General features: G+C 41.4%; 1 protein-coding gene across 1 annotated transcript in view; it reads right to left on the bottom strand.

The window, feature by feature from the left end:
* Positions 1–16,367: 16,367 nt before the first annotated feature.
* The window catches only part of B4GALT1 (beta-1,4-galactosyltransferase 1), a 363,239-nt gene continuing 355,939 nt past the window's right edge, over positions 16,368–23,667 (bottom strand). The window contains exon 6 of the mRNA XM_044061332.1: positions 16,368–16,860. Within this exon, the coding sequence (XP_043917267.1) occupies positions 16,725–16,860 (136 nt within the window). The 3' untranslated portion in view covers positions 16,368–16,724. The remainder of the gene's footprint in view (positions 16,861–23,667) is intronic.

The following is a 23,667-nucleotide window of genomic DNA, read 5'->3' as shown; positions in this document are numbered from 1 at the left end:
GGCCTTATGATTCTCTTTAGAGTCCTTGGCGATTTTTCTCTCAAAATTTGCCTTGGATGATTTTATGAGAGCTCTTAGTTTTTTACTTATAATGATCAAAGGTGTCTTACCTTTCAAGGATTTTGCTCTATCTTGTAGTAGCTTCCTCCTTTTGTTGTAGAGCTTGTTTATGGCTGGGGTCCACCAGACTGGACGCTTGCCTTTGGTACAGAGAGTCTTAGTTTTGTTTGGGATTGCCTGATCCATGCAGTCCTGTAGGTGCTGGTAGAAGGCATTTGTAAGTGATTCAGCGGTTTGAGTAATGTTTACCACTGGCTCAGGGGCCTTAAAGGAGACCACACTAGTTTTTAGAAGTGTGAAATCGGCTTTTGAGAAGTTTTTCACTGTGGTCTTTTTTGTTTCAGGTGGGGGCGGGATGAGGACCTCCAGCGAGATTAGTTTATGATCTGATCTCACTAGTGAGGGGTATACTTCCGGTGTTGAACATTTTGATCCCATGTTATGCAAAATTAGTTTATTTTTTTCTCTCCTGCAAAACTCTAGAACTGAAAGCATGACAGATATAGCACGAGTCCTGCAGATGAACAGACCCTAAACAATATACACAGCTTGTGCCCATCTGTAATGGTCATTTTTTGGCAGCACGAGTTGCACTTCTTAAAATCGGAGGGTTTTGACTCTGGCATGCTGGATAAACTAGGAAGACACAAACAGCAAAAATAAGGCTTTAACGGCTAGCAATACATAAACACTACCAATAAGCAAGGATCTATATTTATTTTTTTTATTTAGGAAAAAAAAGGGGGAGAGCCTCTAAAAGTAAAACAGTGACTTTCCCAATAGGAGAGCCTCTAACTTAAACGGCTACTCCAACAGATAGTTGGAAAGAACAAACAAACCCTCTAAGTTAAATGGGCTGAAGGGGAAAGCAAGGCCTAAGCAAATGATGGCCAAGAACAACCCAAAAAACAACAGCAGAAAAATGTCAGAAGGTTGTTAGTCTAAACGAGGACTAAGAGAGAAATAAACAAGGTAATTAAACTGGTAAAATCCTGGTAAAAGGAGACCGCAAAATACGAAAACAACTAATACTTAGCCTGAGCCAGCAGTCACAATCTCGTCACTGCAAGCGGCAAACGAGATCTGGGTAGCTACCGCTAGGCATATTGGGATAGGGGTTAGCCTCGAGTCAGTATAAGCTCTCGAGCTATAGTAAACGACCGAGTTGGAGCCAAGGATTAGCTCTGAACTCAACCAGCAAGAAAGTACAGTTGTGTACACTTACCATAAATGTAGATGTTGGAGGGTATTCACTGTTGCAGTCATCACATTTGGGTTATTTGCTTGCAGGTAGCCCTCAGTCGGCCTGATTGTTTAACAAAGTCTTGGGTCCTGCGTCGGTTGCTGTCTCTTCTTCCATGACGTCAGGTCGTCAGGGGTATAAAATATGCAGCCAACGTCATTACATCAGTTCTTCTTGCCCCAGATGTCAGGAGCCCCCCTAATGGGATTCAATTAAATCTATAAATATACATGGTTATAACTCAACCAAAAAAGCAAATACACCAAAAGGCTTTTACGAATTGAAAAGGAGAGAAGAGGTATAGCCAAACAAAGTCAGGGGGCTGGAGTGAGGGTAACCAGGACTGCAACAGTGAATACACTCGAGCATCTACATTTATGATGTGTACACAACTGTACTATGTTCTTCGTGTTTCACTGTTGCAGTCATTACATTTGGGTAGATTCCCAAAGCTAAGGATGGGAGGAGAAATTTAGATAGTATTAGGACCAGCTATAACGCCCTGCAAAACTGCAGTGGCAAAGCCAGCTCTGGATTTAGAGAAAATTGGAAAATGGTAATGCTTGGTGAAAGTATGTACAGAACTCCAGGTGGCAGCTTCTAGGATGTCCCTGGTAGGTACATCTCTGAAAAAGGCTGTAGATGTAGGTGCAGCCCTGGTTGAGTGGGATCTGATCCCCTGGGGATAGGTTTTCCATGGTGCTTATAGCAGAAGTGAATGCAATGGCCTATCCATTTGGAGATGGTTCGCTTTGAAATAGCCTTCCCCTCTGTCCCTGCAGCAAATGCCATCAGCAGTTGTTCAGATTTCCTTTGAGGTTAAGACCTGTCCAAGTAGAATCTAAGTTGTCTATGCACATCTAAGGAGTGCAGTATCTGTTCCCCTTTGTTCTGTGGATTAGGAAAGAAGGTGGGCAAATGAATGGACTAATTAAAGGCCACACTGGATACCACCTTTGGCATGAAAGAGGGATTGGTCCTGAGGGACACCATGCATGAAAGATGATGAAAGGCTCCACTGCCATAAGGGCCTGTAATTCAGATACCCTTCTTGCTGAAGTGATGGCTAAAAGGGAAGCTGTTTTCCAAGAAAGGAATTTTAAATCTGCAGTAGCAGCTGGCTCAAAAGGAGGAAGGGTGAGTTTCTCCAATACAAAGTTAAGGTCCCAGGCTGGAGTTGGAGCTCTCCTGGGTGGTCTTAAATTTTTGCCTCCTCTGAGGAACTGCTTGAGCAGTGGAAGAGAGAAGAGGGGAGGTTCTGTGTTATGAGCTGAAATGGCTGAGGCGTGAATTTTTATTGAGGAAAAAGACAGACCCTTGTGAAGCATCTCAGTTAAGTATTGTAAAATCTGAGGTAAATTGGGCACTGCTGTGCTCATCCCTTGAGATTGGTTCCAGGCACAGAATCTTTTCCATTTTTCAGCATAAAATCTTTTAGTACTAGGCCTCCTTGCCTCTAAAATAACATCCATCACTGGTTTACTGAGGGATGGTAAAGGATAGCTTAGGTAATTAGCCAGGTTGCTAGGTTCAGTGTTTTAAGCTGAGGGTGCAGAATCTGGTTCAACAAGGTAGGAGTCTGAGGCAGGTGCCATGGGGCCAACAGTGACACTGCGCAGGAGGGGGTACACTAGTGTTGGTGTGGCCAGGCTGGAGCAATCAAAATCATCCTTGGTTTGTCTTCTTTAGTAGTACTTTGGAGAGCAGAGGCAGAGGAGGAAAAGCATAAACTGATAGGTTTTTCCAGCTGAAGGACAGAGCATCCACTTTCCAAGCTTGTCTGTGGGGAGTCCTTGCACAAAATTCTTCCAATTGATAGTTCTGGTGGGAGGCAAACAGGTCTATATCTGGGCTCCCCCATTTGCTTGTCAACATGTTGAAAATCCTTGGTTCCAGTTTCCACTCATGTGGGTCCATGAGGGTTCTGCTTAGTCCATCTGCAAGTGTATTTAGATTTCCTAGCAGGAATTGAACTTGTAGATGCACTTGGTGGCTCAAGGCTCTGTTCCACAATGCCATGGCTAGTCTTCAGAGGGGATAAGAATGTGTACCCCCCTGCTTGTTTATGTACCACATAACAGTGGTGCTGTCCGTCCATCTTTACCATTAATTGTCCTGGAAGAATGTGGTCCTTGAAGGCCATCAGAGCATTCTGTACAGCTAACATTTCTTTATGATTGATGTGAAGGTGCATTTAAATTGGGTTCCATTTGCCCTGAATGCACTTCCCTGCCAGGTGCGCTCCCCCCATGCATAGTCTGATGTGTCTGTTAGGGTTTTAAGCAGCAGGGGGTAGTGTGAATGGTAGTCCCTTGTTTTGGTGGCAGGCCTCTGCACAACAAAGGAACTCTAGATGCAGACAAGGAATGATAGGAATCATTGCTTCTAGATCCTGAGAATGTTGACACCATAGGCTTTTTAGATACCATTGTAGTTTCCTTATATGCAGTCTTGCATATGAAATTAGAAAAGTGCAGGAGGCCATGAACCCCAAGGCTTGTAGTATTTGCCTTGCAGATAGGGTTTTTGTGACCATTTGCTGTCAAGTGAATTTGTTTCTCTGGCGTGAGGAATACCATCGGGGAAGTTGTATTCAAGCTTGCTCCCAGGAATATAATTTGTTGACAGGGTACCAGGTGTGATTTCTTTTCATTTTTGGTGTACCACAGACAAGTTAGCACCCTCTGTACAAAAGCCAGATGATTCAAAAGTATGTCCTGGTTTTCTGCCTGAATTAGACAATCGTCCAGGTATTGGTATATTCAAATATTTCTTTGCCTGCAAAATGCAGTGACTGGAGCTAGGCATTTTGTGAATACCCTTGGCGCAGTAAATAAGCCAAAGGGTAGTGCAGAGAACTGATAGTGCGTGTAGCCTGCTTTGAAGCGTAGGTATCTTCTGCAAGATTCCCTGACTGGGATGTGCAGGTATGCTTCCTTTAAATTTAGTGTTGCCAACTAGGCATCTTTGCTTAGCATAGGAAGCAACTCGTGAAGAGTCAGCATCTTGAATTTTGGAATCACCAAAAAGTTGTTTAGAGTAGGCAGGTTCAGGATAGGACGCCATGAATTGTCTTTTCTGGGTACCAGGAAAACTCTCGAGTAGAAACCTTGTCCCTTTTTCTCTTCTGGTACCAACTGAATAGCCCCTATGCTTAAGAGGGAGAGTACTTGCTTCTGGGTCTCTGCCCACTACTTTGGAGGTAGATCCAGCCAACCGCTTGGAGTTGGTGACATATGGAAGTGAAATCTGTATCCTCAGGACACTACATTTAAAGCCCATTTGTCCTGGGTAATGAGTCCCTAGTTCTTTGCATGAAGAGCATTTTTTCCCCCAAAGGGGCAGCCAGTTGAGAAGTGCTTGGAAGTTTTAAAAATAAGTCATTAAGACAGTTTACCATAGGGGGGAGTTTTATTACTCCCAAATTTGGAAGTGGAGACCCCCCTCTGCTTAGTCCTGTGCATCCCTTGGGACTGAAGCCTGGGTGCTCTGCTGGATCTGTGTTTGGACTAAGAAGGTCTGGAAGAGGCAGGAAAGTACCAATTCTTAGAAGGCCAATGCCTACTAAATCTTGGAGGTTGTACTTGTAAAAAGTCTAACGGTTTGCATAGATTTAGCTTTTTTCCTCCATCTTTTTAAGAACTTCTTCTGCCTTTTTGCCAAACAGGTGGCCCTGATTTAAGGGAGCATCCAGTAATTTCACTTTAACATGATCTGGCAAGGATTGCTCCTTAAGCCAAGCATGCCTACTAAGTACAGACCCAGTTACCGCAGCCCTGCAAGATGCCTCTAGTGAATCAAAACCACATTACAATGTTAAGCAGAATGTATAAAATCCTGTAAATCCTTATTTTCAGCACAATCAGGAATCAACATCATTTTCTGTTTAAGCAATCCAATAATATGCAGCTGATACTTTAACATATGAAACTGGCAATTCAAGGCCCTAATGGCCAAAGTTGCAGAAGTGTATACCTTCTTACTTCATCTATCCAGCGCCCTGGAGTCTCTATCAGAGGGCGTAGGTTTTTTGGCAGTAGTAGCTTTAATGCCCTTGGGTCCCTGTGAAATGGTTTCAGGATCCACAATAGGATTTTTGAAAAGGAACTTGTAAGAGTCAGGAATCCTGTAATATCTATCAGGTTTTCTGGAAGCGGGAGGTAGAGTGTCATGGGCCATGCTAGATTCCAAAAAGGCATCATCAACAATGTCCAGTACAGGAGGTATAGCTAAAGGCCTGTGCTGGGGGCAGGAGTAAGAAATCCCTAAGCCTCTTTTTAGAATCAGAGAAATTTGACTTTCCCAACGAAAAAGCTCCCTGAGAGTATGCAAGATTTCACCAAAAAAGAAATCCTCGGGGGGGGGGGGGGGGGCACAGGGAATAGAGTCCTAAGCATCAGAATCTTCATAGGTAGAAAAGGGTAAATCCTGGTCATCAGAGGAAACAGAAATTTCAGAATCCTGGTCAAAATTATCATACGCAAACTCGGTCCTAGGTCTCTAAGAGGGGGAAGGTTGGCTTCCCCTGATTAAAGTAATAAGGTCTTCAGTCACTCTTATCATTTGTTCTTTAGGCATAGAGGCCTGACCATGCGGTCTGGGCATCAGTTTTCTAGGCATGGTTTGAATTTTAGGCCTTGAAGAAGAAGATGGCACCGGTTTAATATGCAAGTCAGTAGGCCTGAAAATACACCCTCAGAAGCCGGTGCCTGCACAGCGGCTCCGGTCCATCCAAGGTAGAGACATCCGCAGGTTCCACAGTTGAAGCATCTCGCGGCATACCGGACTCTGAATGGGTCTCAGTAGAGGCCTGCGAATCTTAAGTAGCGGGCATCAGGGGCTGCAAAAGCACCTCACTGAGTAGCGGCGAACTGAGTGGCCTGTCTATGTCTTTATCTTTACGTTTTTTCAGAATGTCGGTAGTCGGATGGCTTGCTGAAGACACATCAGGATAATTGAACTGAGCACCAAAAAATTTAGAAGCCCAAATATACCGACGACGGATAGTTCATGGTTTAAATAAGGCACAAAACCTACAGCGGGGTACATCGTGGTCAGGGCCTAGGCAAGGAATACAGCACGAATGAAAATCTTTGAGATCATTGGTTTCCACAAGAAATACAATTATTATACTTTTACTGACATCAGTTTAGAGCAAGAAAAAGTTTCCCCAATGGGGTACTTAGCTTTTAGTTGAAGACTTCGGTTCTGAAACTCGAAAATGAAAATTTCAGGAGTTGGCCGACCGGCACTTGCAAACTGCTTCTGCTTTGGGCACCGCACGTCAAGCGAGACAGATATAATGACATCGGCTGCATGTTTTATACCCGACGACCTGACGTCACAGAAGCGACAGCAACCAATGCAGGACCCAAGACTTTGTTAATCAGGCCAGCTGAGGGCTACCTGCAAGCAGATAACACAAATGTAATGACTGCAACAGTGAAACATGAAGAGCGTCTACCTGGTCACACAGCAATATGCAAAAATGTGTTTTTGCAAGTTTTGTAAGTATATTCATGAAGATCCCTATATAGTGGGCAACAATAATGACAGAACCATTCCCTGTCCAGGTAAAATTAACTGTACCACCACCCGCAATGTTTATTTGGGTGTTTGTGATTCCTGTCAGGCTTACTATCTTGGCAAAAAAAAAAGATCCAAGACCATTACTATGACATCAGGTGTAAGAAAAACACAAATGTTTTATTTTGTGACAGTAATATTTGCTCTAACTTTAGAAAGTACAAATTCTTTGTTATTGATAGGGTTATGGTCAACCCACAAGGGATGATTTGGATACATTTTTGGAAGTACATAGAAACTGAGACTTGATGCCTCCGTATTCCCTGGATTAAATGAGTGCAACTCTATTTTTAGTGTTTTAAAAGTTTAAGGCAGCTATTATTTAGCATTTTCATTTTTTTCCTTATATTTATTCCGTTTTATAACATATTTTATACATTGATTCAGATGTTTAAAGTGTTATTGGTTTTCATTTATTAACCATTTACTATTTCAGCTATAGTTTCTGTAAGCTTGTTATGCATATATCTATTTCCCTCATCTATGTGCACACTGGTGTATTAGCACTGTGTCAAGTTTTATATATTTTTTCTGAAATCCACGTTGAAAGTGATTTACTTTAAGAGTTTATTATTTAATTACTGTTATAACTGTTTTACTGGTAGAGAGCTTCTATTTTAATGGTGGATTTGTTTTCGCCTTTTACTCTGAAAACATCTAATCATATGTTAGACAAAAGCACTTTTTACAATAAAGTTTACTTATAAGGTTATTGCTTTATTGGTGTCGTCCTTCTGGATTTTTGCGTTTTTGTCATGAAGTTTAATCATTCCTTGGTTACTGGTTTAATTACTTGCAGTTGTGCTTTCAACTCCTCATCTGTGAAGTCATCCACAAAAATTTGATGAGAAATCTTAAAATAATATTGTTTTCTAGCAGCCGATGTCGTAATCTGTTACGTAAACAGTTTAATCGGTTAAAGGCAAGAAAAAACAGCAGCAGCGGAGAATCACCCCACAATATCCCCTTTTGAATTCTCAATTCCTGGGATAATAATTTGCCCTTTAACAAAGCTCAACTGTACAGAGGTTTGCCACTGTTTCATGGTAACTGTAATGTAATAGATCAATGTAGGATGTATCTTGTAGATCCGTATTCAAATGCTTTTTTGTAATCTATCCATGCTATACTTAAATTCACTCCCTTTTTACAATTCTCTGTTATGGTTTTATCAACAAATGATCCTTTGTTCCACATGACATTCTTCTGTTTCTCTTTCGTTCTATTGGCATGATTTGAGGTTTTTTTCCCCCAAATTACTACAAGATGTCTGCAATTTCACCATGCAGTTTGTACATCTTCAAAAGGCAAGTTATTAGTCTATAGTTTTACGGATAACTTACAGGTTCACTCTTAAGGAGTATTGCCTTTCCTGTGGTTAAGCAGGTTGGCGTCTGCTCAGTATGCGCATGTAAGTAACACATAGGCATTGCATCTGGGCCTAGGGTCTTCCAATCAGGACTTGAATTTTGTTTCAATTTTTCTGTCAGTGACTTCATCCTATTTCATATTCTCTAGATTTAAACTTCTTACTGCTTCTTTTAATTTTCTATCCATTCAGCATCTTTAAGTTTTACAGGATATTCATAAACATTTCTCCAAAATCTTATTTCTTTTTTTGGTGGCATTTCTATTCCTTTTTGCTTCATTTTCCCGTTCTCTATAAAACTGAATTGTCAATGAACTGCTTATTTTGTACTTTTCCTTTATATTTATTTACCAATCTTCTAAATTTTTCTTGATTGTGCTGATATCTTTATAATTTGCAATAGTCTATAGGATAGATCCTGGTATGATTTGATACTGTGCATTGCTTTTATCACATTGGTCTTTCAAATTATTTTTGATCTGTTCCTTCTTATGTTTTTCTAATGACACTTCTTGTCTTAATTGCTTTACAGTTTTCTCCATTTGATGCTTCCCTTCCCCTTACTGCTCTATGACTTTGTGACAAGACTGTTATTTAGCTGCACAGTAATATATCTTGTTTACTTTTATTACATCACATGAATTTCTGATCAAACTTTTTTTTTTTTTATTTTACTTATTTGTTAACCGGGAAAGTCTGACTTGGAACAAAGCCATTTTTCATTGGAGGCCCAGGGAGAAAGGCTCCAGATGCATGTCTTTGTAATGTGGGAGGAAACCGGAGTACCCGGAGAAAACCCACACGAACGCAGGGAGGACATACAGACTCCACACTGAAGGCACCCCAGCCGAGAATCGAACCGGAGAACCTCTTGCTGTGAGGCGACAATGCTACCACTGCACCCACTGCACCGTCCAAATCAAACTTTTGATTACTGTGTTCATCCGTTTCCCAAACTTCTACCATTTTGGGTCTTATTTACTTTCAATAATTTATTTCTTTCACTGACAGTAATAGTCTATCCATCTCTGTTAAATCAAGCAACTCTTCCTTTACACTGTTTTCTTCTAAACTGAGAGCACATTCTTGCTCTGTTTCATGTGTCATTTGCTGCTCTATCACATGGGAACTTATTGGCCCTATCAGTCTACAACACTGCTCAAGTTGCCACTGTGTCCTGTTTCTTCCCTTGCTGTGCAACTCCAACTGAACTTCTGTACCAGTTTCCTAATGAAGGCTCCAGGGAACATCATGTAGCAAGTCATTAGATGCTTCGTGTTCCACCTCTGTTTCTCCATAGTTTGGGAACTCATTGTTCCATCATCCTGTGAGATTGCTTGAGATTTCAACACAATCTTTCATTCTGCAAGTTATACGTAACTTTAGTTTCTTTTTCTTTCACTTTTTCACTACTGATCCTCTTTTTCAACTTTACTCCCTTTGTTTTCTTATTTTTTATATTGTGAAATTTTCCGTATCTGGATGCCATTGGCCACTGCTTGTATTTCTTCTCATCAAATATCATTAGTGCTGCATTTTTGTTTTAATTACTTTTTGCTTTCTTTTCATAAATATTACATCATATCAAATCTCATTGTCTTTCTCATGTCCATGTTTCTTTTTTATACCTTTCAAAATCTCTGGGTTTTGCTCTTTACATGTTCGCACTTCCTGTCACTTCTTTTTCCAGATGACCCAAACTATCTTCATCTAGGTCATATTTTTCATGAATCTGTTGTATGAATGAAAGCAAATTTGCACTTGAAGCTTTTGACAGTTTTTCTTTTACAAATATTTTTCTTCTCTCTAATTTCTCTCAATCTTTCCAAATATCTTCTCTCTGGAAATTCTGAGCTTCTTGCTTAATTTATCCTCTATAGTCCACTGTGACATCTTTATGGCTCTTTATTAGCCTGTCAGTTTTTGTGGACTATAACTTCCTTCTACAAGAGGGGGGCCATCCTACCCCACAGCCTGGCATAACCCCATTGTAAGAATGCTTCTGTGTCTTGAGAATTCTACACCATTTTCCCAGTCCTGGCACCAGTATGTACACTAGGATTGGGTACTTTTATCCTGGGACCTGTGTACCCAGTGCCTTTTACAGCCTACCTCTTTCTATTCCACATGCTATATTAAAAACAGTCTATACATCAGTACTGACTTGGTGAGATTTTGTGAAAACTGCATCCACTATGTGAAGGTACTCATCAAGACTTGAAGAGGAGCTCAGTTCCAGCAATACTACTCTTGTTTTCTTGCTTGATTTCATCATCTCTCCATTCGGACCCCTCCAGTCTAACACAGGCAATGTTGGTGCATGTCTTCACTTGCAATCTGATGGCTACACTGATGCTGTGTGTATTGCTGTACTGGTGGGTTCAAACACTTATGTAGCACACATTATATCACTACAGACAGCTGTGGATGTTCTATGATTTTTGCCAAATGGTGACTGGTGCTAAGAATAAAACCATCCAATTTTACATTCAAGGAGGATCTAAATGTAAGCCCATTATTTAACTTTCCTTCAAACGCATGATTAATTCCACTGATATATGTACTTTGGAAGAAATCTGCAATCATCACAAATAACTTATAGCAAAACAAAATAGAAGTCTTTAATCTGAAAGTCAAATTAAATACAAATTTTGATCACATTTTTGTGCAATTCACAAAAGAAAAGAAAATGCAACTATTATTCCCTACACAGTTTGTAGACAGCGTTTCCTTATACCTCCACACACAGCTTAATCTTTTCCCCACACCACATCCTGACCCTTTGTCATATATTAAACAGAGTATGGTCGGTGAAAAGACAGCATTGTTTGAATTATTTGGAACAACTATATTTCATAGGCAACACTTACTGCAAGGACTTACCTAGCTGATTTGTAACATATAAATGTAAGTATGCGGGTTACTTCACAGACCCTTCTTAGCTATGAATGTGGCAACAAGGAAAAAAATAAATACACTATACAAATACATATATTTATATACACAATTATATGACAAAAAAAAACAATTCAGGGTAGCCAATCAACCAGCATACTTTGAGATATGGTAGGAAAGTTCAATTCAATACCTGGAGAAAACCTGCAGAAATGGAGAGAACATACAAATCAAACAACAGCGAGCAAAGGTTATATTAGAACTCCAAACTATGGAGTTGTGGGACAGACATCTTAAGCAACTGAGCTATGGTTCTACCAGAAGAGTTCAAATTTTACCTACAAAACTAACCACAGAAAGTGGCACAGAATGCCTCTGAGCAAATAAAAATACATCATCTACTTACTAAGTAGACAACATATGATGACTGGAAAAGTTTTATGCCGGCCTCAAATTGTAAGACTTCTGCAGAAAGATCCAGTAGGAAAAATAATCTAATCCAACAGGCATACCTGGAGGTGTATCATGCTACTGCCCCACTTGGCTGAGATTTCTTAGTTCATAGTGGTATATATTCCTACACTTCCCAGACACTTGAGAATTAAATGAGACCAGCCTATGGCTTGAAAAGGATGCCCTCTTGTTTTTCTTCTCTGTATTTCTAGGTGGAATGCAACAGGAAAAATAAAATGCCCCCAATAAAACACACAAAAAGACCATCATAAAATCCCTGTTGCCCAGCTGAACTAAACAGAACAGGGGGAAGAAAGCATTTTCCTTTGTGCATCAACTCTACCTCTAAGGTGCTTCACTTCTGGAAAAATACTGACCAGACTGGTCTCCTTTACCTTCCAATCCACAGGAGACTGAACTCCAGAGATGTGAACAGCTGCAGGAAATATGGCCTAGTGTAAGGCTCATTGCCAAAGGTACATCATCTCTCCATGTAGGATATAATAAGTTACCATCCTACCACCCTACTTGCTCAGGGACAAAACCACATCCTGACTGTGTTGATCAGAGTAGGGAAAGCTTTGCCCTTAACTCTCCATATTCTGTAGTGTAAGTGACGCTACTCTTAACTTCTGCTTAAAAAGTTCCCTCTCAAAGGGTGGTCCAATCTCCCAGTAAAGGTGAGGACCTAAATGGGAGCCCAACCTACCAGTGAAGCATATCCTGTTAGAGAATGCAACAGGATTCTACTGCAGGCGGGAAGAGTATCTCTTCCCAGCAACAGAGGTTGCAGAACTCAGCGGCAAGCATCTGAAACTAGCAAAAAATCACAACAAGCAGCTCATAGTCCACTGAAGATATTCTAATCCAGCAATGTATGAACAGAACTGTGAAGATGGCCTCTTTCATAATGTTCAGGAGGTGCAGAATTGCTATTACTTCAACCAAGGTCTGCATTCTCGCTGCCAGTGCTGATTTTCTGGACCCTTTGTGAAGGAATGCCCACAAGGAAGAATATCCATCTCTGTCCTCAATGAAGACAATCCCCTTTGCGGAAAAAACAAATAACCAGTGCCAGTTTATGGCGCTCCTCCTGCCAAGCCGGCAGCCATGGAAGAACTTAGACAAGGGCTTCTTTCACCAAGACCTTAGCAAGAAAAACAGATGTCGGTCAACCAAGTAAGGGAACACAAAAAGCAAGACCACAGAGACAATGGTTAGCATCCCTGGTAAATATTCTATGTTTACAGTCACTATCCAGAATACAACATACCAGATATGATGTATGAAATAATGTATGAAATCACTGAGGCCATAAGTGGAGAAATCCTCTAGTCCATTTGTAAACAAGGAAGAAATTGCAAAAGAACCATCTGCTCCCATTCAGAGGAAGACCAGGCTCTATAGCCGAGTCTGGTCCTGTTCCAGCACATCAGCCATAAATGAAGTGCTACCTAGGGAGATCCCAACAAATGTAGGATGTGGTCTGACACCAAGTCCAGAACTAACTGGTGTTTTTAATGGTTCTCTGTACTGGGGCAAACTCAAAAAGACCGATTCCCATGCAAACATCCTGAAGGTCAGTGAGGACTTCTGAGGTGTACAGGAACACGTGGGAATCTGCCTTCTAGGAGACGTCACGGGTGAAGCTGAGGAAGTAACACTATCTGCTGCTTGACAAGTCCTCGTATAACAACCTGTTTTTTCATTTTAATAAAACCCTTCAATGAAGTCACAGTGGTGGTTTCTTCTGCTGGACAACCACATCTTGAGAGTCCATCCTAAGGGGATGATATCCTAAGATGGGAGGTATAACATTTGTCTCAGTTCTGCTTTAAAATAGAGGAGTCTGAACCAAGCCATGTGAAGCAGACACATTCATAAGTCAGTCAAAGTTAATGTGGGACAGTACCAAAGATCAAGGAGCTCTGCAGTGTTCCAGAACCTGGCCCACAAAGCATAACTGGAATTGAGAGGGTGAAACAGTTAAGGACATAAACCTAACAAGGCAAAGGAGACTGCACCCGTGTTTGTGTCCAAAGCTCTGCTCTCCTTGGCCACAAAATCAAAAAGTGCTGTGGTTTGTGGGGCCTATGGCAGAGCAAAGCACTCACAAAGGCATCTACCCTGGGATGCTTAAAGAAGTGTCATTACATTCCATTAGGAGTTTGCAGAGTACACTTGTCTTTTTAGGTTTAAAGGAAACTGAATTTGAATATGGTTCCAGGCTGCATAAATGGCATAATAAAAGAGCTCCATGAAAGATGTTATTCAAAGATTCTTGGTTCTTCTCCAAATTTTGGATCAGCCTTTTCGAAGTAACATGCAAAAGAGCTACAGGCCAGTCCAGAGATTACTACATTAACCAATCTCTCCAAAGAGAGATCATTAAGAGTGGAGCTAAAAGACAGACCTCATTATCCTCGTCAGTCAAGACAAAATGACTTTGGTATTCTAATAACTACTTTCTCAAGGAGAGACTTTCCCACTCTTGTTTCAGAAGGTTCATAGCTCATCCGAGACACAAGCCAATGAGTAAATGGTAAACAAGCACAGAGTGCAATGCAACAGGGCCTACGGCCTGAACTGGTTAACAGTGACAGATGGTTCTCAGTAGCAGTGTTTTTGCACTCATTAGGACAAATAGCACTATACATCAGAAAGCATGTGCATGTCTAATGCATAGTGTGTTCCTGAGTGCCAAGCTTGGGAGGATCCAAGAAAATTACTTCTATGTGGCACACCTCATCACTAAGGGTTTTTCATCCAGAAAAAAGGTAGTCATTGTCCCACTGTACTCATTCCTCATTAGACCCATTGTGGAATCCAACTCCCCATTTGGTATGTACCTCTCAAGACATCTGAAACAACTGTAAAGGCCGCAGAAATACCTCACTAAAAGAATCACAGGCCTAAAGCAGATGTCCTATGCTGACCACCTTAAAAAACTCCAGCTATATTCTGTCGCATATAGTCTACTCCAAGGCGATCTCTGCTTAACATACAAGGCCATGTCAAACCCAGAGCTGTTGGACATGCTACACTTAAAGAAATCCCAATCCCTCAGAGCCACATGCTCCAGGGATCTAACCCTTGTCATAACAATAAACAAAACATGCTGGAGAGATAGGTTCCTGACCCAGAGAATCCCCAGACTCTGGAATAGACTGCCCATACATGTCAAGCAGAGCACCTCTTTGGCCTTCTTCAAAAGGAACCTAGATGACTGGATGAGAGAAAATAAATTCACCCCAGGGATCACATCAGTTGCCCTGCTAGACAGGGGTCCAGGGAAGTAAATAGTGTGGGAAGAAATAGCCAGGGAATTGTTATGGCTAGGCTTGTACAGGCTCTAGGGCCGATAGTCTAGTACCAACCTATGAACTCACAGTGAGTTTTCTTTGATCTGGGAGGAGGGTGCATGGACAACAGAGGCAGACTCCCTAAACTATACATTGATGAATAAGACTTCACAGGACGCTTCAGTTTTGCAGAAGGATAGACCTGTTTAAGTGATCATAGATAAATTAGTAGCTTAGCTTATGCTGAAAAATGAGAGTAAACTGCTGTGACTGTCGCACTGGCTTACCTAGTGACAGCATTGAGTACTGCACCCATGCAGCATGAGTCTGTAGAGCATGCGCCACCATGTTACACATGCACAAAGCTGAGATTTTCAGCATGCAAAAGCACGATCCTTTAAACAGGCAGCCTACACTGGAAATTGTGGAGCCACTGAGAGAGAGAGAGGTGTGTGGTGCTTCAGAGGAGCAAGGCCACTCTATGACCAGCAAGATGACCTACTCCTTATCACTTACTACATATGGATGTAGCGGAGGGATGCCCGCAACTGTCTCAATGAAAGAGTGGGATGACTTGATACAGGTAGAGGTGCTAATGGGTGAGGTCCTGATGAGACTAAAAAAGAGCTCACTGGGGGCTCATTCAACATTAGCTAACCATGCAGGGGTAAACTCTAGATTTTGCAACATGAAAAGATCAATACAATATCACAAGGTGTACTCTTCAGGTGGCTGCTGGGCGTTGCATCTCTCTCACTCCTCCCATCAACCAAGTTCAAGCTCAAGTCATAAGCTGAACAGCAAATGACACAGCAAGAAACTGGAGGTCATCTCATGGAAGGGCTTTGTAACAGGACGCTTTGATTTCTCCAATCTACAGGACTCTGGCCCAGGATCATGACAGACACAAACCTACATACCACTGCATGAGATTATTGTCCTTCAAGGTGGTCATACTCCTCAAGATAATGCAAGCATCAAGCTTTCTCATGCAATTTCTGGACAACTGCATAAATTGTGACAGTCTGGGTTCTGATATGTCATCTGACAAACAGTGGAATAGTATGTTTTCTGAAAACATAAGCACGAAATGTGGGAAATTTCCAATCTGTGTCAGTGACAAAATTAACTGGCAGGGTGTGCCCTCCTAGCATGTGATGTACACTAGTGGGTACCCATGAGCACAGAAGCTAAAGAATCTTCAAAACTGTGTTAGGGATACAAGATACAATCCTAATGGTTACCCACTGCAAAGGGCCTTCAAGCTCAGACAATGAGAACCCTTAATTCAGAGTGCATTAGTGCGTTTATCCACCATATGAACAGCTGAGTATCTGAAAATGATTGTGACTTAACCTTGCACTGTGGAGCAAGGTCTGTCTATCCTTCAGATACATCCCTGAATACAGTAACTGTAAAGGAATAAAAAGAGTAATAATACAACAATCACGGTAAAATGTCCAGTCTTTTGAGTTTTTACATTACTTTCCACAAAACAGATTTGTAAAGTATCCATCTTTTTTATGGCAGATCATACAGAAAATGACCAAATAAGCTAAATACTGCATTCTGCACATTAACAGTAACCGTATCTAGGTGTCTTTTAAAAATGTTCCAGCATGTACAGATTTTTGTCCAAACGCAGCTTAAGGAGCAGAAAGTCTTGTGTTTCAGTACCATCAATGGCATGAGTAAATACTCTTCAAATAACCCGGGGTAAGGCACACTTTGGTGGTGAATTTTATAACTCCTGTTAGCAGTCTCAGCAAACACAGAACTCTTGAAAATGTCCATTTTCGTCTTGGACTCTCTGCTATTACCTGGGTGGTGAGCCAACATCTACTGTGATCTTTGTATATAAATCAAACTTCTCAGTTCTGATCACAGTATAAGTGAGAGTGTTTAAGCCATCAGAATCTATAGTTTGCCTTGTATGTGCAAGTCTGTTAAACCTACGAAAACAAGAACACAGGTAAAAGAAAACTTAACTCCAGATTTAAACTAACAGTTAATATGTTCAACCTAGAAACACGTCTCATTATAACTTAATTTATAATATTACATAACATCTATTAAAGCAATAGTAATGACTGATAAAAGAAAATGCAGTCAAGTACTCACTGTAACAACTCATCTGGGAGGAGGCCTTCTGCAGTGGTTTACGTACAGATGTGTTAGAAGCTTACCATAACTGTAGACTTTCAAGAAGATTCACTATTGCAATACTTGTTCTTGGGAATTCTGTCTGCTGAGGCCCAACAGTCAGCTCTGTTTCCAGAACTCTTCATCCTCTCTGTTAAGTGCTGGTGGACTCTTTTTTGTTGTCTGTGATAAAAAGGGGTGCCAGCTAATGCCATCTTCATATATTTCTTGCCCTAGCAGGAGCATGACCCAATAAGGGATGACCTGTCCCAGGTAGGTGAACACAACCAGAATTAGCCTAAAACCTGTCTTTCCAGGTGTCTGCTACCGAATCTTGAGAAAGAAATTAATCTGGTGATGTGGGGGGAGGGTATTGCAAAGAGGCTAGGAGCCTATCTCAAGCCAAAGGACCAGAGAGAGACAGAAAGAATGGTGGACACAGGCACTGCAACATTGAGTCTAGCTAAACATCTACAATTATGTTAACTTCCAAACAGCATTACGTAATTCACTGCTGCAATACTGACCCTCGGGATGATTCTCACATAATGCCTGTTGGACTGACCAGAAGGCCCTGCAGAATGGCAAAGGTTTGCCCTGGGCTTGCAGATGCTGGCTAGGTGACCATCTTTGCCTAATGTGTGAAATAAAGACTATGTAGCCACTTCAAAGACAACCTATGTAGTAAGCCAACACCACCCCTCCAAAGACGGTGGTGGTAGCCATGGCCCTGGTAGAATGAGCTCTCACTAGACGTGGAACAGACTTACCATGACAGGCATAACAGAATGCAAATAGCTGTCCATTTAATATGGTCTGTTGGCTTCCTTGCCTGCCTTTGGCAAAACACAATAAAAAACTGGTCCGATTTTTTGTGGTGGTGTTGTTTTGTCTGGGCAGAATCTCAGGTGTCTATGCATATCTAAGGAAATCAACCCTTCCCATTTTGAAGATAAGGAAAAAAGCACAATGAGGCATGAGGCAGACAGCCTGACTGACAGAAAGTTGTATAACCACCTTAACATAAAAGGATGCTTAGTTTAAAGCATGGTCCTGTCCTTATGAAATGCAAAAGATTCCTTGTACAACAGTGTACAATTACAAAAATCCACACAGATGAAGCTAGGACAACCAGTAGGGCAGTCATTTTATTGGGATGGAAGTAGTCAGTTTAATTGGGGAACTTATGAGCTTTCCAACACAAAATTTATAGACTCATGGTGCAGCGATCCCCTTTGTAGGGGACCTTAAATGCAAAACCTCCTTCAAGAGCTGTTTCGCTGGCAAATGGGAGTACAGAGGTGGTTCAGAAGCAGACAGGCAGAAAAGTATGCATCTTCAGAGGGGCATAAGAAGGGCCTTTTAATACAGTTCAGAGAGTCAAGGACAAGACAACCCTGTGCTGAAAGTGGGACCTGCTCTCTATTACAGCACCAATGGGAGAAAACCTTTTTAACTTTGTTATACAAGATTTTCTAGTGATGGACTTGGATTTCCTCAGAAACTGCAGTATCAAAGAGATAACTGCTAAATCATTCACAGTGTCAAGTCACAGGGTCCCATAAGTTAGGGGGATTCAGCAACCACTTCTGAGTCAAGAGACCTATATGCTGAAGCACTCCCTCGTCAGGCTCAACAAAAAGGAAAGCAATGTTTCCTGGGACAGCAACAGTCGAAGGTATTGCCTCAGGGATATTAGTATCCAGTCCTTTGGAAAAAAAAAACACCAGAAGAAGCCACAGCCCTGATAGAAAGCCTTTACAGAGGTAGAAAGGCTTTTCCCAAGAAAAAAGTAACAAAAGGAAATGGTCTTGGAGATCAAAGAATAAGCTGTTTGCTTAGAAACTGCCAAACCTAGAGACCTAGCATGAAAAGAAACAAAGTTGCTCAGATTTACAAACTGCTTTAGGTTTACCTAAACAACATCAGAGTTGTCTATGCAACCCAAGATGTGAAGAACCTTCTCACTAGCTGACTGCGAAGAAAGAAAAACGTGGGCAAATTAATAGACTGATTAAGACACCACTCATTTTGTACTTATATATATATATATTTAATGCCCAAGGTGCGTAGAGACTCTGTCCCTATGAAAAGTTAAAAATGGAGGCCCAGCCTTAAGGGCCTGAAGCTCAGACATCCTTCTAGCTGTAAAGAAGGAGCAAAGAAGAGTCTTCCAAGTACAGTGCTGTAACGAAGCTGAAGCTGCAGGCTCAAAAGCAGTCTGACTCAATTTTTCAAGAACAAAATTAAAGTCCCAGGAAGGAGGAACAGGGTTCCTGGGAGATCTAATATGAAGGACGCCTTTAAGAGATTGCTTGACCTCAAATGTAAAAGCCAAAGGAGGAGTCAATGACAAACTAGCAGAAATAGCTAAAAGGTGGGCTTTAACTGAAGACTATGCCAACCTTGTGTGGGGCAAATACACACAAATAGAGAACCAAAGGAAATTCAACAGAAAGTGGATCCAGGTTACGAGCAAGACACCAAACAGAAAATCTCTTCCATTTGGACAAATAAGATTTCCTGGTAGTGGGTTTCCTGACCTCCTGCAAAACCTTAAGTACGTCCTCAGGAAAAAGCTGCATAAAAGGGATAAAAACCTTATCACTCAGTGTCAGATGAAGAGTGGACAAGTGAGGATGGATGACAGACCCCTTGTCTTGTGTGAGTAGGCCCACCCTGTGATGAGACTTGTGGTGACTGCCCTTGGCTAGATGCAGAAGAGGAGGAAACCAATGCCGTCTGGGCCAAAAGGGAGTCTCCAACAAGATTTGGAGAGAGTCCTTTTCTATCTTGAACAGGACCATCAGTATGAGAGGAAAGGGAGGAAAGGCATAAAGAAACATCCCCTTCCAAGAAAAAGAGAGGGAGTCCACCTTCCAAGCCAGAGGACATGGGACTCAGGTGCCAAAGAGAGGAAGATGTCTTCTCAGAGGGAAGGCAAAAAGATCCACCTGAGGAGTACCCCTACAGGTGGACAGTGTCCAAAACACACCTCTGTAAAGCATCCATTTGTATGTGTTACAGACCTGCTCAAAGAGTGTGTGCCACAAGGTTGTCCTGAACGGATACAAACTGCCAGAAGAGTTGCCTGATACTGGAGAGCCAGATACTAAACCTGAAGAGCTAGTCTGCATAATGGATAATACCGTGTCCCCCTTGCTTGTTGATTTACCACATCACTGTAGTATTGTCTGTAAAGATTTTGAGAGGTCTTGGAAGGAAAAAAGTATGGAAGGCCCAAGGAGCAAGGAGGACAGCTCTCATCTCTTTGATGTTGCTAAGATCTGCCCTCTGACAAAGGGATCAAAAGTCCTGAACTTTTAGAGGGCCAAAAGAAGCCTATCTCACCCCACATCTGAGGCATCCAAAGAGAGTTCCTGAGAGCGGACTCGGGGTGGAAAAGGAGGCCTCGAGTTGAGAGACAGCTGATGAATCCACCACTGAAGCACTAGCTTGAGGCATGGAAGAGGAACTGGAAAAGCCAAAGGATGAGAATGCTGAAGCCAAAATGATTTTAGGAACCTCTGTAGCTTTTTCATGTGAAGCATGGCTAGAGGAAGCATATGAATGAAGGAAGCCATGTACACCAGAGCCCTTAGATACTCCCTGGTTGTAACTGAGACCAGAAGAAGAAATGACTAAAAAATGTAACCAGAGTCAAAGCTTTGGGAGGTGGCAGGGATGCCAGCAGAGGAATGGTCTGGAGCATGTACCAGAGAAAAACGTGATCCTGAGAAGGAGTGAGGAAGGATTTTTGGAAAGTCATTGTAAACCCTAAGCTTTGTTAAAGGCAAATAGGACAGCAGAGGTGCTAAAGCAGGGTCTCTGGAGAAGAAGCCTGAATGAGCAGGCTATCCAGGTAAGGAAAGATTTGTATTCCCCTCATCCTGCAAAAAACAATCACAGGAGTGAGGCATTGGTGAAGACCCTTGGGGGAGTAGAGAGGTCAAAGGGCAAAGCAGAGAACTGAAAATACAAGGAAGAAACAGAGAAACTCAAAAATGTCCTCAAACGGGATGAACAGGAATATGGAGATAGGCATCTCTGAGATCCAGAGGACTAGGAAAGCCTGAGGCAGAAGAGGAGGAAACAGGGTTTGAAAGAAAAGTATTTGAAAGGAAGGAACTTTCATAAAGGCGCTGAGCTGAAATGATCCAGAATGACCATCCAAGTACCTTCTTTCCTGGGAATCAGAAACATTCTGGAATAAAACTTCTTCCCCTTTTGAGGAGCAGAAACTGCTTGGATTGATGCCTCAAGATAAAAGGCTCTGAAGTACATCTGGAAAAAAGACTGCTGTTCCTGAAGAGGTTGAGGAATGCCCAAAAAAGGAAGAAGGGATTTCAATACCATATAATACCTCTATGAACAAAACCCAAAAATCCTGAGTGCCTCTTAACCAACTGTGAAGGGGCAGGGAAAGATGAAGTGATAAAAACTTGACTTAGGAGGGAGGGAAGAAGATAGAACTCTGGATTGCCTGGAAAAGGAAGCATCTCAGTAGACTTGGCAGCAGAAGTCCTTCCTAGAACCTTTTTACCTTTGGGAGGAGGGTGAGACTGTCTACGTACAAAGGCAGGCTTGGAAGGATGATTCTTCTGAAATTTGGGAACAGGGGAAAAAATATGTTTCAATTCCTGCAAGGCCTTAACTTTCTCTTGCAAGAATGTACGCTCAGCAGCAGCAGAACTCAAGTGATTTTTGTCAAGAGGAGCATTCATCAACTTAGCCTTAATATCAGGCAAAGGCTGGAGGCAAAGCCAACAATAATGTCTCAACATAGAACCAAAGGAGACTCCATCTGGAGGAGTTCGCAGTACCTCTTCTGGACATCAGAAACATTGGTATAGTCCCATTTATTTGAAAAACAGTACCAGAAAGTTCTTAAAAGGGAAGATTTGAACTAATGGAGTTCTCTTCCTCAGAACCATATCCTAATGGAGAAGGAATTTGGGAGGAATTGGCTAAAGACTCTTTTTCAAAGTCTAATTCCTCATTTAGAGAGTCTTGCTCTTTAGACCTCTTAAGAGGAGTAGAAGATCGGGGTTGGGGGAGGCAGGAACAGAAACTCTCTGTGGGCTTTGAGGCCAGCATTAAACAATCCCTGTGTGAAATCCTTCCACTCACATCGCGGATCCTTTTGTTTACCCAAACATCTTTACTGAATAATCACTTAAGACATTGGTTACGTTTACAAGAATGTAAATTTGCCTAACTATATTAAGATAATTAACATTATACTTGTATATCATATAACCCAAGCAATATTACATAAATTATTCAGTTTTTTCCTTTTTTGTTTTTAAACAGGAAACAACTTCATTAAACCATCACTTACTACATAGGCAATCATACATTTATACAAATGAAAATATACCACAACAACACAGTCCTAGTCACAAGCATTTTAAGTCACAAACCATAATGACACCCCCAATTGCAAACATTATATACATCAACAATAATCTACCTAATCTTTCTCACTCAAACATTACATAGCTCCTGCTGCATTTTAGGCCTCATTCCTCCCTTGTATGTACTGTTCCCACAATTTCCATTTTTTTCTATATAGTTCACTCCTACCCTTTTCTAAAGGCTTAATTTCCTGTTTTATCTCTGCTACTATATTAACTAATTCCAGTATAGCTGGTTTAGATTTTGGATTTCCATTTTCTAGTAACAGATTTTTGCCAGCCACCATTATTAGACACAGCAAGACATTATGTCGAGACAATTCTGATTTTGTGTCATAGATCAGAAAAATCACCTCCCTCATCAGATCAATCTGCCCACCCAGCATTTCCGACAGCGCATTACACAGGGAATCCTTAAAGTCTGCCAACTCACCATACTGCCAGAAAATGCTCCCAATTGCCTTTCTTCCCCTTCACACCTCCGTTTACTGTCTACCTGAGGAAAAATTCTCTGGGGTCTACTTGTGGGAGTCTACTCAGAGTATAAAATATGTATGTAAACATTTCCAGGCAAAAATCCTAAATCTTCTAGATTTTGTTGCATATTTGGGAGACAAACATATATCCCTCCCATTGTTTCTTTGTAAATTGCTTATCCAATCTCTCTTCCCAATTCTTTCTGACCTCCTCTGATTGATTCTTATAGTTACTGTGCAATATTTTATATGCTCTACTAATTAATTAGTTTTTAATGGCAGCTTCTGTTCTAGATTCTATTAAAAATTCTACCAGTGCTGGTCTTTCATTTAGGGCCATCTTATTCCTTTCTCTCTGCCTATACTCATGATATCAACCCATGATAGGGAAGGCTATCTCTAACCTGCAGTTCAAATAAATTCTTGGCATCTTCCCATTCTATCATCTTTCCCTCTAGTTATTTGTTCCCAATACTAATGTTCCTTTGCCAATTTTTTTCCAATAAGTTCTGTCCCCCCTTCTTGACGCTGAGGATCCTTAGGAGCAGGAGAAATAAGTTTTGTTTTCTGCTTCTTCTTCAAAGGAATATCAACCCTAAAGATCTTGAGGTTTAGAACCTTGCCTACACTCAACCAACGTACTAGGAATCTCCTCCGCAACAAAAAAGTTCCTCAGATATGATCAGCCGCGGTTACTCAACATCCATGCTGGATGTCTGCAGAG

The sequence above is a fragment of the Protopterus annectens genome, chromosome 2.part0, assembly GCF_019279795.1.
Source record: "Protopterus annectens isolate FY-2018-M chromosome 2.part0, PAN1.0, whole genome shotgun sequence".
Lineage (NCBI taxonomy): Eukaryota > Metazoa > Chordata > Ceratodontiformes > Protopteridae > Protopterus > Protopterus annectens.
Note: the sequence above shows the minus strand (reverse complement) of the source record. Positions and strands in the feature narration are given on the sequence as shown.